The 17,169-nt window shown below is 47.4% G+C and overlaps 1 protein-coding gene across 1 annotated transcript; it reads left to right on the forward strand.

Moving 5' to 3' along the window:
- The first annotated feature begins 453 nt into the window (after nucleotides 1–453).
- LOC140393666 (acidic mammalian chitinase-like) lies at nucleotides 454–16,635 on the forward strand. The gene is made up of 12 exons (XM_072479952.1): nucleotides 454–493; nucleotides 1,265–1,294; nucleotides 1,382–1,583; nucleotides 2,830–2,886; nucleotides 3,446–3,611; nucleotides 5,717–5,841; nucleotides 6,903–7,026; nucleotides 7,138–7,320; nucleotides 7,828–7,944; nucleotides 8,063–8,201; nucleotides 15,168–15,463; nucleotides 16,471–16,635. Exons 1-11 carry the CDS (start codon nucleotides 469–471, stop codon nucleotides 15,452–15,454), a joined length of 1,455 nt encoding a protein of 484 aa, XP_072336053.1. The 5' UTR covers nucleotides 454–468; the 3' UTR covers nucleotides 15,455–15,463; nucleotides 16,471–16,635.
- The last annotated feature ends 534 nt before the right edge of the window (nucleotides 16,636–17,169 follow it).

The raw sequence follows: 17,169 nt of genomic DNA on the forward strand, positions 1-17,169 counted from the left end.
AGTGAGAATGTCTCTATATATATATTATTGAAAAAGGATACAGGATGAAAACGTAATCCCTCACATTTGGCATCTGCCATTTTCCAAGCAATAGTTTTAATTTCCTTTACCCGCGTTGTTCTGTACAACTTCTCAACTTTGAATTGGTGACTTCTTTCTCAGGATTAGATCAGAAGGAGTTCCCTTGTGGCAGGCTTCAGAACACCACCCCCAGTCCAAATACAAGCTCAGGGTTACCATGAAGGACAATGTCCTATCTGGAACCAAAGCTGTTATTCAAGACAAGGATCACAATACAATTGTGAAAGCAAATACTAAAGTGTGCTTATCTTTCATTAGAAATATTAAAGGCAAGTCTGGTTATTTTTCCAAAGATACACAGCTCTCAACACCCAGAGTAATTGATAAGTAGCGATAAGCTCAGTATATTAATGTGAAGCGGGACACCAGCATTACACGAGCTGCAAAATGGCAAAGCTTCTACTTGGGATCGGTAAGTTTGCTTTATCACGCTGATATATTTCATGCTTTAGAATTTTTACAAAATATTCAAGAATTAAATTGGGAAATGAACCAGGTGAAGACTCCTTTCTGGAATTCATTGTAATTAAATCAATTCTCGTTGAAGGTTTGGTCCTTTTTGGAAAATAAACCCTCGGAAATTAACATGTTCATTTTGTCACCGTTTAATCTGGAGAGATTTATGCTGATTCAGGTCAGCCCTAGCCTGGTGGAGTCCATTCATGTCCTGCATGTAACCTGCGAGGAATTGCTCAAGAAATGTCATCATGTATTTTTCACTTCTGATTGGGAGAGCAATTTTTCTGAAATGCAGATTATTTTACACATTCCTCAGGATAAACTTGCTGTTTCTGACTCTGCCCACAGAAATAGTGCAACACAGGAGATAAGTGTGGTTTCTACACACAGTAAAAGATTTTAAAGTTTAAAAGCGTTACGTAAATTGAAGTCCTGCTTGCTCTGATGGATTAATGCCTCAAGAGTTTTTGTTTGGTTCTTGCCAAGTTTAGGGGGGAAATCCTGTTGATATCTTTACCCCAGTGATTAAATACATTTGTGTGAGCAGATAGTTCGACCCAATGAGGTTAGCCCCGTGGGACAATTGCTCTTTCACTACTCCAAACATTTACTTTCTTATGCTATATATTCCAACCATTTCTCACCTTGACAGTCATTGGAAAGCTGTGCGTGGCAATAATAGACTGGATTAATTCTAACTCTTATCTTGTATCCTTTATTCCAGCAGTGGTCTTGTTGGCATGCCTGGAACTGGGTAAGTCCGTGTAATTTCAGGCCTTTAAAAAATTTAATGTGATGAGTCTGAAAACACTCTCTGATTTCCATTTTATCCCTCGGACAGGCTCTGCCTACAGACTGGTCTGCTACTTTGCAAACTGGGCTCAGTACAGACCAGGGGTAGCAAAGTACATGCCAGATAACATCGACCCTTGCATGTGCACCCATCTGATCTATGCTTTTGCTGTCATGAAGAACAATGAAGTTAGCACCTTTGAATGGAACGATGTGACTCTCTACAAATCATTTAATGCTCTTAAAGCCAGGTACTGTACATTTTGTTTCTTTATTCGATCACGGGATGTGGGTTTAAGTGCATGTTTGAAATAGCTTGCAGACCAGTTTCCTACTTTTCCATCATTTATTGCCCAGCCCTGAGGGCTTTTAAGAGTCAACCACATTGCTGTAGGTCGCAGGTAGGCCAGACCAGGTAAGGATGACCGATTTCCTTCCCTACAGGACATTAGTGAGCCAGATGGTTTTTTACAACAATCGACAATGGTTTCATGGTCATCGTTAGACTTTTAATTTCAGATTTTTATTGAATTCAAATACCACCATCTGCTGTGGTGGGATTCGATCCCTGGTCCCCAGAGCATCTCCCTGGGTCTCCGGATTACTAGTCCAGTCACAATACCACAACGCCACTGCCTGACTCCGGGTAATTAGCTCCTGGATTTTACTCAAATGGACATTATTTAGCCTTCTAGAAAAGATGTCTTGCTCTACATTTTAATTCCCATCTTTTACTTCTTCCTTGTTTCTTCAGTTCCTGTTTTCGTTTCCGTTGTAAGAGGACCATATAGGTAATAATAATTATAATAATAGGGTAGACAGGAAAATCTTGTTTTCCCGAAGTGAGGGGCAATTACCAGGGGACATCGATTTGAGGTGATTGGTAGAAGGAGCAGAGGGGACAAGAAAAATAATTTTTCACCCCGAAGGTGGTGACCATCTATAATTCGCTGCCTAAATGGCTGGTTGAGGTATTTAGAAGGTCTGTAATGTTGAAGCCTGCAGGCTGTGGTCCAAGTTCTGGAAAGTGGGATCAAAGTGAGAAGCTGGTTTATTTTCTCCCTGAGACTGAAAGGTAACTTTCTACACCCTGACCGTTCTATGGTTCTCTGGTTCCATACAACCAGCAGGCTGTGTGACCCTAGGCAATCTTGTTGCCAGGGGACTAAGTCTATATTGTGTGAGGGAAAACCTATTCACTGACCTTTGTGTATGTGAGGCAGAAACAAACCTTCATTGAAGAACCCAGTGACAAATAGAAACTGCTGTGCAAGCTATTTCAAACTTGCGCTTAAATCAGTGCCCTGTCGCATTACCATAGGTTCTGGTTAGAATACACCCTGAATCTTATTTAGATGCAGCATCGAAGAGAGTGTTCTGAAAAGATTAGGACTGCAATATTTTGGAGTAATTTCAGTCATTCTTCCAACGGTAGTGAGTGTGTTTTATTCCCTCAACAAATCTTTCTAATTCAAATATTTGTTTTCTTCACAACAGGAATGGAAACCTTAAAACACTTCTCTCTGTCGGAGGCTGGAATTTTGGAAGTCTAAAGTAAGATTGAATGATTGTTGGTTTTGGGGTTATTGATTTAGTCGTTAGCACTGCTGCCTCACAGCGCCAGCGGCCCGGGTTCAATTCCGGCCTCGGGTGACTGTGTGGAGTTTGCGCTTCCTCCCCGTGTCTGCGTGGGATTCCTCCGGGTGCTCCGGTTTCCTCCCATAGTCCAAAGATGTGCGGATTAGGTGGGTTGGTCATGATTAATGCGTGGGGTTATGGGTATAGGGCAGGGGGGTGGACCTAGGTGGAGGACCCTTTTGGAGGGTGGGGGAAGGCTCAATGGGCCGAATGGCTTTCTTCTGCACTTTAGGGGTTCTACGGACTATAGATTATCTGGACTACTCTATTCTGTGGAAGCATTTCTTTTCCAAATTCTTCAGAAAATAAGATAAGAATGGTTAACTAACAAATATTGTTTTGCTTCCAAACATATGTTGGCGAGGGTCCCCAGTGTATGTAGGGGGCTCAAGAACAACCAAGTAAGATTAGTTTCACAATTGTTTTATAGCCCGTTTTCATATGAATGATAATTTTTCGTTAACTTCCTCTGTAGATTCAGCGCTATGGTTGCCACAGCTGCAAACCGGCAAATATTCATAAAATCAGCAATTACTTTCCTGCGCAAGTATGGGTTTGACGGCTTGGACATAGACTGGGAGTATCCTGGGTCAAGGGGAAGCCCCTGGAAAGACAAGCACCTCTTCACAGTCTTAACACAGGTAGGAGTCTAACTGGCACATTACTCAGTTCAAAAATGGCCAAAAACTAAATTCTACCTGCAGATTGATTTGCTTGTCATTTGTAGAAAAATGTTCCGTCTCATGAATAAGTAAATGAAAAACCAGGTTTTAGAAAAACTGCCAGAAATCAACCTCAAAGTTAAAATGTTACAATGGGCTGAATTATCCGCTTCCCGCTACCAGCAGCGGGAATTGTGATCGGGCGGAGAATAGCATGTGATGGAAAAATCACACTTGCGGCCGGTACCAATTTCGACATGAAGCTCTGGTCCTTGCTCCCTGCATCAACGAAGCTCGTGACCTCTGCCGGCCGACCGAGGCAAAAGTGTCATTTGCATAAATTTAAATCTCATTAGGGCATTGGACACTTCATGTTCCACCCCTTCGCCATGCTCCAGCCATCTCAATGATGTCAAGCGGGTGCAAGTTGGGGCAAGTATTTACAAGCGGGGCCATGGTTGTTGAGGGGGAGCGAGAGGCTAAAAGGACTCTAAAAATCATGTCCGGCTTGCTGTGGACTGGGGGAGTAGCGGGGAGCGGCTTGCTGCCAAGTCCATGGACTCGGATTGTGCCCCTCGGGATCGGGTATCCTTGCAGGATCAGAATGGCCTGGCTCAGAACGCCATTGCTGCAGTACGGAAAGGAATCCCTCTGGGGCTACAGACAGATTCCTGGCTGCTCACATTGCTGATTGCTCAGTGTGTCCTGTAAATGTGAGTCCACCTAGGTCACCTCTCTGGAAACCCTCAAACCCCAGCTGGATCAGCAAGGGGGTTGGTGTGGCCAAGCTCAATCAGTGGCCCACCAGATGTTGGCGCTCCTCAGAAGCACAGCCCCACTGCAGAGCAAGCAGGGCATTGGCAGAACTCACCACAACCAAAGGACACCTGCAACATGGCCTTTGCGCCCCTCACCAGTGACGCCCCCACTCCTCAGGATCACCAGATGTCTTTTCCCGGTGAGACTGGCAACACTGATGACATCTGCCATCTCCTCCCAGGTGCTGTTCAGGCAGGCAGGCTTGAGACTATGCCCCACCCTGGGGAAAAGGGCGTCCCTCCTCTCCTCATCGACATCGAGCAGTGGGTCCAGTTCAGGCTCCCGAAATCAGAGTACAGAATTTCTCTGAGCCACATTCATGGCTGCAATGAGTGTGTGGTTAGTGGAGCGCTTCTAAGCAGCACCGACTTGTCAGACTCTTTAGCACATATTCCGGCCCCAGCGGTTACACCACCTGTGGGGAAGGGAATTGCTTCCAATTCAAGTCGGAAGAGTGTTGGCCCATTGGAATGTTCTGAATCGAACATCAAATGGTGCCCCCAACAGGAAGGTGATTTGCATGCTATTCAGTTCCAGCAGGAACTTCCCAACTGAACATAGCACAGAACAGGCCCTTCGGCCCACGATGTTGTGCCGAACCTTTGTCCTAGATTAATCATAGGATCCGGTATATTGTTGTGGATTGGAAACATGGGAAGAATATCCTTCGAGACAATCCACAATTCATTGAGATTCCGATATTAGCCCATTGAAATCATTGTAATAAAGGTTCTTTCTGTCTTTTGATTAGTTTCCTAACAAATTATATTTTAGAGGGCAGGTATATTTACCCCCAATTTCTTCATCTCCACTTTTGATGGCATTGACTCACGCTGGAGTAATCTGCTCTCCCTGCCGCTTGATTGAATGGTTGGCTTTAATGTATCTGCCTAAACAGTGCATGTTGCCTTATTATAGAGTCATTATGGAACATGTCTAACTGCATCATCCTCATCTGATGTCCCCATATCGAAGTTCAACAGCAATCATCACTGGATATTGGTCAGGAGCAGGAACTCTAGTCGGTCCTATCTCCTCTGTTCTATAGTCCATTGTGATAAAAGAATATTTGATTGAACTGCTGTTGATCTGCTTAAGCACGGCTAAAGCTCCAAAACTCCACGACCCTTGCGTTCTGTATGTCACTGTGCGACGTTTGGCCATTTTCAGAACAAAGAACCTCATTCTTCATTGGTCAGAGTTTGAAGCTTCCGTGTTGAGCAAGTCTGTTAATTTGACAAACGACAATTTCTTTTGATTTTTAGGAGCTGGTGGCAGCCTTTGAAGCTGAAGGAAAAAGTATTGGCAAACCAAGACTGTTACTTTCAGCTGCTGTGGCTGCTGGAAAATCCACAATTCAAAGTGCCTATGAGGTTCCTGAGCTGGGAAAGTGAGTATTGCTCTCCATCTTATAGCAGCAACATAGCGAAGATCAGCTCACTCAAAATCAACCATCTTTAATTGGCTCACTACCTATAATCGCCATATACTTGGCTTTACTTTGCTTTAATTTCTAAGTCTTGTGAATGTGTTTGTTTCCTCCAGCAGCGTCTAAGCTAAATAATGTATATTGTATAATCATATGGAAATCTTCTATTATTTGAAAATCTGCAAATGTCTCATCTCAGCCATTTGCCCAGTGAGAATAGGTTCCTTCAGCTCATGCTGTCTTCATGCTGAAGATCTGGAATTTTACCAACATCATCTCAATGGCCGGGATGGGGAATAAATGGTGGCCTTGTTAACCACAATTACATCGCAAGAAAATCTGTCTGACTTCTCTTCTTTAAGGCATTTCTATTCTATTTATATCCCGTTTGTGATAGAACAGCTAAACCTTCTGCCTTTCCTGGATTGGCTTCACAATTGATCCGTGAAATATCATCATTATTCTCCCTGACTTAGCAGCATGATTGTCCATATTATCAGTGATATCCTTGTCAAATTATTTCATAATTTCATTGCTGAATAATCCAGATGCTGGGCTATGGCACAGAGTGTGGGATTGTAACATTGCTGCAAACAGTAAGAGGATGCGGGGTAGACCGTTTAGGACAGCGATGAGGAGACATTTCTTCACCCAGAGAGTGGTCGGCCTGTGGAATTCGTCACCACAGGAAGTAGTTGAGTCGAAAACATTGTATGGTTTCAAGAATCAGTTAGATACAGCACTTAGGGTGAAGGGGATCAAAGGATAGGGGGGAAAGCGGGATTAGGCTATTGAGTTGGGTGATCAGCCACGATCATAATGAATGGCGGAGCAGGCTCAACGGGCCGAATGGCCTCATCCTATTCCAATTTTTTCTGTGTTTCTTCCCTCAGAGATAAGATAAAGGAATAAAGAGGGAAATATAAATTGTTCTAGAGATATTAGAGGATGAGAAGACTAAAAATGAAACCAAAATGCATATATATCATTTGTAAGAAAGCATTGCCACTTCCTTTTTACAGAACTCTGGACTTTTTCAATTTGATGACGTACGATTTCTATGGTCCATGGAACAGTTTCGCTGGGGAAAATAGTCCTCTTTATGCTCTCCCCAATTCGTATGGCAATAATAAGGTTTTTAATATGGTTCGTATTCATGGATATTATTTATTTCAACTTTAAAATAACACTTACTTCAATTTTACAATTGAGTGAAATGCTTTGGACTGAATCGTAACATTGCTAATCCCTGCACAGGCCGGCACTGTCGAAGTCTGGAAGCAAGAGGGGGCTCCGGCAGAGAAACTGAACGCTGGTTTCGCTGGCTATGGCCACACATTCAGACTGACCTCATCCAACACTGCTCCCGGTGCCCCAGCAAGTGGTGGTGGACCAGCTGGGCATTACACACAACAATCTGGTTTCCTGGCTTACTTTGAGGTACTTATGCTGCTGCAAGTTGGCCAAATATCCAAGTTCATCAAAAATCTTCTATTTAGCCAAGAGGATATATAAACTGAATTGTCATTCATTATATCTTAATCTCCTTAAGATGTATGAAAGGAGAACAGTCAAAGGAATACAATTTGGGTTTTCTTTTTGACAGAAGCAATTGGGATTCAATTTCAGCAGGAGAGGGTGACTTTGGGTGACACTGTAAAATGAGGCAGGTCAACTCACACACCTATTACACACCTGCCTGCTAAAACTGAGAGAGTTATGTGACAGGTGCCCCCTTTTACACGAGCACCCAAAGCCTAATCATTCATTAGATTCGAAGCCGGGTGTATCGTGCATTACTGTCAGGAAGGTTCTGGAGAGCGAAGTGAACCTGACAGGAACTAATGAGTTTAAGTAGATCTTAACTGTGCCCAAGTTACTGAAAACCAGCAACAATTGTCAACTTTGGTGGAAAGGTTGCATCCTAATGTCTCATTCTTTTGACAGATCTGTCTCTTCTTAAAAGGCGCCACTGAGAAATGGGATGCTTCCCAAATGGTTCCTTATGCCTACAAGGAAAAGATTTGGGTTGGATACGACAATCCTCAAAGCTTCGAAGACAAGGTCTGCTGTACAAACTGTTGTTTCCTATTGGAGTCTTACAGTACTTTACGGTCACTTTTGAACAGCAGCTCTCAAGCTAACAGTTGTGATTTTCGTTCTTTCCGATATTGGATTCCAGATCAAATGGTTGAAGCAAAGCCAGATTGGAGGAGCAATGATGTGGACGCTTTCTCTGGATGATTTCAGTGGTACTTTCTGCCACCAGGGACGTTATCCTCTCGTCAGTAAACTACACAATCTTCTTGGAATTAATAAAGGTAATTCCTCGTCATGGCTGACTCAACCACCTACTTAGACCATAAGACCATAAGACATAGAAGCAAAATTAAGCCACTCTGCTCATCGAGTCTGCTCCACCATTCAATCCTGGCTGATATTTTTCCCATCCCCATTCTCCTGCATTCTCCCCATTATCCCTGATCTCCTTATTGATCAGAAACCTATCTATCTCTGTCTTAAAGAAAGTGATTTGGTTTCCACAGCCTTCTGCGGCAAAGAGTTCCACAGATTCACCACCCTCTGGCTGAAGAAATTCCTCCTCATCTCTGTTTTAAAGGATCCTCCCTTTAGTCTGAGATGGTGTCCTCTGCTTCTAGTTTTTCCTACAAGTGGAAACATCCTCTCGACATCCACTCTATCCAGGCCACACAGTAACCTTTAAGTCTCCCACTCTGGCCAGCTCCTTCCTCATGTCTTTGTAGTTACCCTTGTTTAATTGTAATCCCGTTACATCTGATTGCAGCGTCTCCCTCTCAAACTGCAGGGTAAATTCTATCATATTATGGACACTGCTCCCTTAGGGTTCCTTCACCTTCAGTTACCTAATCAAGTCTGCCTCATTACACATCACCAAATCCAGAATTGCCTGTTCCCTAGTAGGCTCTGTCACAAGTTGCTCCAAAAAAACATCTCTAAGACATTCCACAAGTTATTTTTCTGGGGATCCAGTACCAACCTGATTTTCCCAGTCCACCTGCATATTGAAGTCCCCCAAGATTATTGTAATATTGCCTTTTTTACATGCCTTTTCTATCTCCTGATTTATTTTTTGCCCCACATCCTGACTATTGCTAGGGGGCCTGTACATAACTCCCATCAGGGTCTTTTTTACCTTTGCGATTCCTCAACTCCACCCACGGAGATTCTATGCCTTCTGATCCTATATCGCTCCTTGCTATCGATTTAACTTCATTCCTTACTAACAATGCGACCCGCCCCCTTTGCCCATCTGCCTGTCTTTTCGATAGGACACATATCCTTGGATGTTTAGATCCGAGCCCTGATCCCCTTGCAGCCACGTCTCTGTGATGCCCACAACATCGTACCGGCCAATTTCAATGTGCGCAACACGTTCATTTACCTTGTTCCGTATACTGCGCGCATTTAGGTACAACTACCTCAATCCTGCATTGACCACCTCCCGTCTCACACTTGTCACCTTTTTTGCTCTGCCTGAGGGTGATGTTGTTCCTTTATTTTGGTTCTCTATTTCCCCTTCAGTTATTACACCTTCTAAGCTCACATTCTGGTTCCCACCTGATGTGTTGGGTACTCTGCTACACATACGAACCAACACGGTTGCGAATGGTACAACTCAGTTTTATTGCTAACATTTATTTACAGTGGTAAACTGGTTACTGAGGTTCGCTCATAACCCTAGAATCTAGGGTTCTGTGGACCTAATCCTAATACTATCTTGTAGTGGCACTCAGCACATGGTGGATGTCTGAGTGGCTTGCTGTGAGCTCTGTGCCCTGAGCTGTCTCCTGCTGGAATGCCCAGGAAGTGTCGTGTTCCCTGTTTTGTACTGTGTATGCTCTTGCCTGTGATTGGCTGTGGTGTTGTGTGTGTGTTGATTGGACCGTTGATCTGCCCATCAGTATGTATGTATGTATGTGCTGTGATGTTTACCTAAATATCATGACATCCCCCCTTTTTTTACAAGAACATGTGCCTACGTGGTTATAAATAGAGATGTGTACTGAGTGCAGCTGAATGTGTGTGTGTGCAATATCTGCAGCATGTACATGGGGCTAAACTATATACAAAGGGTGATGTCGGGTGTGACATAACAACGAGGTTGTACCATAAACAAAGAACGGGGAAATGTTGAACGACAATAACGAACTCCTGGAACGACAAGGAAGAACAGAAACACATTAACACAGTGGTATTATGAGTTCAATGTACAAACAGGCTCATAAGTCCAGTCCAGTAGGTGGGTGATGAATTTGGGTTGACCGCCTCAAGGGTGGGTCTGGATCCACCGGCTGAGGAATAGGCAAGGCCATGGGCGACGACGGAAGGGGCATGGTGGCAGGAAGCTCCACAAAGTCGATATCAGGGACAACAGGAGTGCGCGGTGTCGGTGTAATTTCCCGTAGCGAGCGTGGAAGCAGGCGAAGAGCCCGGCGATTGCGCCTACGAATGGAGCCATCAGGCATGCGAACCAGGAACGAGCGGGGAGCCACACGTCGGAGAACCTCGGCAGATGCTGACCAGCCACCTTCTGGTAGGTGGATGCGGACGTCGTCTCCAGGCGCCAGGGCGGGAAGATCAGTTGCCCGTGTGTCATATGCCATCTTCTGGCGAACGCGCTGCTGTTGCATTCTGTGTAGTACCGGAGCATGGTTGGTTGTGGGTACCAGAATGGATGGCACAGTGGTCCTGAGGGCGCGACCCATCAACAGCTGTGCTGGTGAGAGGCCCGTGGACAGTGGGGCCGAGCGATAGGCCAGCAGGGCTAGGCAGAAATCCGATCCGGCAGCAGCAGCCTTGCAGAGGAGCAGCTTAACGATGTGAACGCCCTTCTCCGCCTTTCCATTGGACTGGGGATGCAGAGGGCTGGACGTCACGTGTGTGAAGCCATACGAAGCAGCAGAGGTCGACCATTCCTGGCTGGCAAAACAGGGCCCATTGTCCGACATGACAGTCATCGGAATGCCGTGGCGAGCGAAGGTGGCTTTGCAGGCCCTTATGACAGCGGACGATGTCAAATCGTGCAAGCGTATGACCTCTGGATAGTTTGAAAAGTAATCAATTACGATTACATAGTCCCTGCCAAGCGCGTGAAAAAGGTCCACACCCACCTTCGCCCAGGGGGACGTCACCAGCTCATGGGGCTGAAGCGTCTCAGGAGGTTGCGCCAGTTGAAACCTTTGGCAGGTGGGGCAGTTGAGCACCATATTGGCAATGTCATCACCGATGCCCGGCCAGTACACCGCCTCTCGGGCCCTCCGTCTGCACTTCTCTACCCCCAGATGGCCTTCGTGTAGTTGGTCGAGGACCAGCTTGTGCATGCTGTGCGGAATCACAATCCGGTCCAGCTTCAGAAGGACACCATCAATGACGGCCAAGTCGTCTCGGACATTGTAGAACTGCGGGCACTGTCCTTTGAGCCACCCACCCGTCATGTGGCGCAAGACCCATTGTAGAAGGGGGTCAGCCGCAGTTTCCCGGCGAATACGGGCCAGACTGGAGTCATCCGCTGACAGATTTGCCGATGTGAAGGCCACCTGCGCTTCGACCTGACAGACGAACCCCTCCGAATCGGGCGGTGTGCTCACTGCTCTGGATAGGGCATCCGCTATGATAAGTTATTTTCCCGGGGTGTAGACCAGTTGGAAGTCATACCTCCTGAGTTTAAGTAGGATGCGCTGGAGGCGAGGGGTCATCTCGTTCAGGTCCTTATTTATGATGCTGACCAGGGGGCGATGGTCAGTCTCAACGGTAAACTGGGGGAGACCATACACGTAGTCATGGAACTTGTCTATTCCGGTCAACAAACCCAGGCACTCCTTTTCGATCTGCGCGTAGCGCTGTTCTGTGGGGGTCATGGCCTGCGAGGCATAGGCGACCGGGCACATGACGCAGTGTCATCCCGCTGTAGGAGTACCGCCCCAATGCCGGACTAGCTGGCAGCAGTCGAAATTTTAGTGTCCCGAGATGTGTCGAAAAACGCTAATACCGGGGCTGTGTGAGCTTAATTTTGAGCTCCTCCCATTCCTGCTGGTGTGTGTGCTGCCACTGGAACTCCATGGACTTTTTGATGAGGTGGCGCAGAGCTGTCGTGTGGGAGGCAAGGTTGGGAATGAACTTCCCCAGGAAGTTGACCATGCCTAGGAAGCGTCGTACTGCTTTCTTGTCTGCTGGCTGCGGCATGGCTGTAATGGTGCTCACCTTGTCTGCATCCGGACGCACCCCTGACCGAGAAATGTGGTCCCCCAGGAACTTCAGCTCGGTTTGGCCGAAAGAACACTTGGCTCGGTTGAGGCGCAGGCCGTTTTCCCGCAGCGCGCAAAGACGCGCTGGAGACGATTGATGTGCTCCTGTGGTGTGGAGGGCCAGATGATGACGTCGTCCACGTAGACGCGCACCACTTCGATGCCCTCCATCATCTGCTCCATGATACTGTGAAAGACCTTGGATGCCGAGATGATGCCAAATGGCATTCTGTTATAGCAGAACCTGCCGAAAGGGGTGTCGAAGGTGCACAGCTTCCTGCTGGACTGGTCCAGTTGGATCTGCCAAAAACCCTTCGAGGCATCCAGTTTCGTGAAGATTTTAGCCCGGGCCATTTCGCTCATGATCTCTTCCCGTTTGGGTATGGGGTAGTGTTCCCTCATTATGTTGTTGTTGAGGTCTTTTGGATCAATGCAAATCCTGAGCTCGCCAGAGGGCTTCTTAACACACACCATGGAGCTGACCCATGGCGTGGGCTCCATGACCCGGGATAGCACCCCTTGGTCGTGAGATCCTGCAGCTGCTGCTTGAGGCGGTCTTTGAGTGGCGCTGGAACCCTGCGAGGTGCGTGAATGACCGGGTTGGCGTCCGGTTTGAGCTGAATTCTGTAGGTGTAGGGCAGTGTTCCCATGCCCTCGAATGCCTCCTGGTTCTGGGCGAGGAGCGATTGCAGCTATGCCCTGGATTCTGCATCCGGGAAGTCAGATGTGCCTTCTGGAGACAGAGCGTGGACTCGTTGCACGAGGTGGAGAACCTTGCATGCCTGTGCACCTAGCAGGGAGTCCTTTGATGAACCGACTATCTCGAATGAGAGTGTGGCCGTGTGTGTGTTGTGTGTCACCTGGAGCTGGCAGGATCCCATAGCCGGGATAACGTTCCCATTGTAGTCGACCATCTTGCAATGGGATGGCCGAATTGGTGGTCTGATCTTCATGGAGTAGAAGGCTGAGCATGCTATGAGGTTGGCGGAGGCGCCAGTGTCCAGACGGAATGTTATCGGTGATTGGTTGACCGTTAGGGTGGCACACCATTCATCACCCGGATTGACAGTATTCACTTGCAACGGCTGGTGGGTCCTGGCTGGAGACATCCGGTTCCCATCAATGACCGCAACACGGTCGCCTGTGTCACTGGTCTGGATATCGTCTGGGCACGAGTCGTACTAAGGAGGCTGAATGGTCCGCACGTCCCTGCGAGGTTGTCGGAATTGGGGAACATTGGCAGGTTGAGCTGCTCGACAGCAGGTAGCGTAGTGGCCCATCTTGCCACAGCGGAGGCATTGTCGGTTTCTTGCGGGACATTGCCGCTTTAAATGTGCGGCTCCGCAGTTGCCGCACGTCATGACGTCATGGCGTTCGTTGCGCCACCGCGCATGCGCAGTTCAGTCTTGCATCGAGCGCGCCTGCGCATCACGTCCCTCTGTGTCAACGTCGTTTTTGGCGCGCACAAATGCGGGAGGCCTCGAAAAGCACGCGAAATGGCCGCCCTCGTCCGGGATGCGGGCCAGGAGGAACTTGATCGCCTGGACCCGTTCAGCCTCGTAGGACGCCGCCTCGCCGATCCGGCCGCATAGGACCCCTGCTGCGCAGATTCGGCCGCCTGAAGTTGGGAGTAGTGGCTAGTTGCGTTTTCATGCAGGACACAGGCTTCGATTGCGGAGGCTAGGGTGAGGCCTTTTATTTTTAAGAGCTGCTGGCGTAGGGTGCCCGAGGTGACTCCAAAAACGATCTGGTCCCGAATCATGGAATCGGAGGTGGTGTCATAACCGCAGGACTGCGCGAGGATACGGAGGTGCGTAAGGAAGGATTGAAAGGGCTCATCCTTACCCTGCAGGCGCTGCTGGAAGAGATACCTCTCGAAACTCTCGTTGACCTCGACGCTGAAGTGTTGGTCGAGTTTGAGAAGGACCGTCTTGTACTTGGTCTTGTCCTCACCTTCTGCGAACAACAGGGAGTTGTAGACATGGATGGCGTGTTGACCTGCCGTGGAGAGGAGGATGGCGAGTTTTCTGGTGTCCGAAGCGCTGTCCTTTTCGTTGGCTTCCAGGAAGAGCTGGAAATGCTGTTTGAACAGCTTCCAATTAACGCCGAGGTTTCCAGCGACTTGTAGCGACTGCGGTGTGCTGACAGTGTCCATGGCGCAGGATGGCAGATTCCGGAGGATCCGTAGGTAGGTCTCACAGTTACTCCTGGTACTATGATGTGTTGGGTACTCTGCTACACATACGAACCAACACGGTTGCGAATGGTACAACTCAGTTTTATTGCTAACATTTATTTACAGTGGTAAACTGGTTACTGAGGTTCGATCATAACCCTAGAATCTATGGACCTAATCCTAATACTACCTTGTAGTGGCACTCAGCACATGGTGGATGTCTGAGTGGCTTGCTATGAGCTCTGTGCCCTGAGCTGTCTCCTGCTGGAATGCCCAGGAAGTGTCGTGTTCCCTGTTTTGTACTGTGTATGCTCTTGCCTGTGATTGGCTGTGGTGTTGTGTGTGTGTTGATTGGTCCGTTGATCTGTCCATCAGTATGTATGTATGTATGTGCTGTGATGTTTACCTAAATATCATGACACCAGCCCCCTGCCATACTAGTTTAAATCCTTCCGAGTGAATCTGGCAAACCTCCCAACCAGGATACTTGCTGCTCAATAGAAAGTCGGTACAAAGAGCCATCCGGTTTGTTAAGTATGGCTGAAAAAACATGCTTTTAGTTTGCTTTGTTTCTGCTTACCCAACTTGAAGAATGTTAATGTGGTTTGTCAGCGCGAACATCCCAAAACAAATATGGCAGGACAATACAGACGCAAACATTAATAAGCCCGTAACCTTCGTTCTCGAATGTGTCCAGATGCGCTGGGGAACTCCCTCCCCAATCCACTGCTCATTGGCTGAGGTCAAGCAATTATATTTTAAATGTGTCAATTCACATCAGTGTTTAACCAACGTGTCAATGAATGAAACTTGCTTCCTTCCAGAATGTAAAGCTGCTGTTGCCACCACTGCTGGTCCTCATGGTGATAAGACAAATCCTCCCATTGTCACCACCCCTGAACCCACTGTGCCAGACACCACTGCTGCTCCTCCTGTGGTGAAGACCACTCCCGGTAACACCAAATTTTGTTCTGGCAAATCTGATGGTATGTACCCTGACCCAAAGAATAAGAACGCCTACTATGAATGTGTTGATGGACGGACCTACGAGGAACATTGTGGAGCTGGATTGGTCTTTGACCCGTCCTGCAAATGCTGCAACTGGCCCTGAAATGAAGAGGTACATATACTCCACTGATATATCTGACAGTGTTGTTTGGATTGATGCGGGTCTGGGTTCACTTCTAAATTCAGAGGCTGTCAATCATCGTTGGGATATCAGACTTGGTGGAGAAAAAAGAGCAAGGTCTGAGTAGTTGGCCTTCGACCTTCCTGAGAGCCCTGGGTCGAGTACAGAAGGAGGCAGTTGGGCCTGTGTGTGGGTTTGCTGCACACTGACCCTTCCTCACCCTTCCCGCTTCTTCCTGCAGGGTTCTTTCCCCGTCAGCTGCCTCCAATTCCCTTTTGAAATCCACAGTTTAATTTCCCTCCACCGACTTTACAGGCAGCACATTCCAGATTGTGACCACGGACAGCATCAAGAAATCTTTCCTCATGTTGCCCTCGTATTTTTCTCAAGCAAGTTTGGCTGGGTTTCCCCATCCCACCGCTCCAGATTTCGGGTTCAGCACGCCGTCAGGATTCTCCATTTAGCCAGCTGATCAATGGGGTTTCCCATTGTGGGGCAGCCCCACGCCATCGGAAAAACCTCTGGGCTGCCGACAAAACGGAGCATCCCGACGGCGGAGAATTCAGCCCGTTAAATCTGTGCCGTTTGACTCTGGATTGTCCAATAGTGCAATGAGATCTTTCACACCCACCTGAGAGAACAAGCAAGGCCTCTGTTTTGTTTTCTATCTGAAAGGTGTAGTCCTACAGTGCAGGACTCTCTCGACAGAGCACAAGAATGTCACCTTCCATTTTGTACTCAAGTATCTGGAGTGCAACTATGACCCCACAACCTTCTGACATGAGAGTCAAAGTGTTGCTGACTGAGGGGAACACATTGGGCAGAATTGTCCAGCCCCGCCCACCATGGGAACCGTCACATTTGGGACAGAAAGTTTGACGGACCAGGAAAAGCTCCGTTGATGTTGAGTGGGAATATTGTAGATTTTATTCTCATGCCAGTGGCTTAACTTTAATGTTTTGACGTTGGGCTCTAACAAACTCTTGATTTGTTTCCAGCCTGTCTCTGATTTACAGCAATGGAGCTCTAACTGACCTTCAGTTTAATCAATGAAGTTGTCACCATTTGTTGGAGCCGAAGTACAACAACCATCAAGATGCTTCCTCGAAGAATGTAGTCTTCAGTAAAGATGATGATTGAAATAAAATCATTTACAGAACAGATTACCTTGTGTTTTCTTTAAAAATATATAATACGCGTATTTCTGTTAGACTTGGTACAGCAAACAGCTCTTGTTAGGAAAACAAAGGTAGTTTTAAGGGATTTCGATTGGTATTCGTAAACATTAGAAATAAGATATGGTCTTCAGTGGGTTTAGCTGATTGTTTCTTTGTCTGGAATGGTAAAATCTATAGACTGAAAGAGCGAGATGCTCCAGCCACACTGCGCTGGGAAAGCAGCTCGCCGCTGCACAGCATGGCTACTGAAAGCCAGGAGACCCTGCTCCTGGGATCTATCCGGCTCGCAACGCCTTGTGAGATTCCACTCGCGAGGCAGTAAGCCTCACTCGAATGTGCAGATTCCCGAGGTACCTGAGGCTTTGGGATTCCATCCCTTCACCTCAGGGACCTCAGACGAGGGTGTTTGGTCCTGGTCCCCGAAATGGGGACCAGAGGGAGCAGCACTTGTGTGGGACCAGCTACATGCCCTTTGGACAGAGTGGTGTCCTAGCACCTCAGTACCCTGGCAGTGCCAGC

Source organism: Scyliorhinus torazame, chromosome 17 (assembly GCF_047496885.1).
Source record: "Scyliorhinus torazame isolate Kashiwa2021f chromosome 17, sScyTor2.1, whole genome shotgun sequence".
Taxonomy (NCBI): Eukaryota; Metazoa; Chordata; class Chondrichthyes; order Carcharhiniformes; family Scyliorhinidae; genus Scyliorhinus; species Scyliorhinus torazame.

Bases quoted from the DNA above. Each gene is read 5' to 3' on its own strand.
- LOC140393666 (XM_072479952.1), top strand. From the start codon at position 469: ATGGCAAAGCTTCTACTTGGGATCG. The intron at 2,887-3,445 runs GTAAGATTGAAT...CTTCCTCTGTAG, and splicing joins TGGAATTTTGGAAGTCTAAA to ATTCAGCGCTATGGTTGCCA. The intron at 3,612-5,716 runs GTAGGAGTCTAA...TTTGATTTTTAG, and splicing joins TCTTCACAGTCTTAACACAG to GAGCTGGTGGCAGCCTTTGA.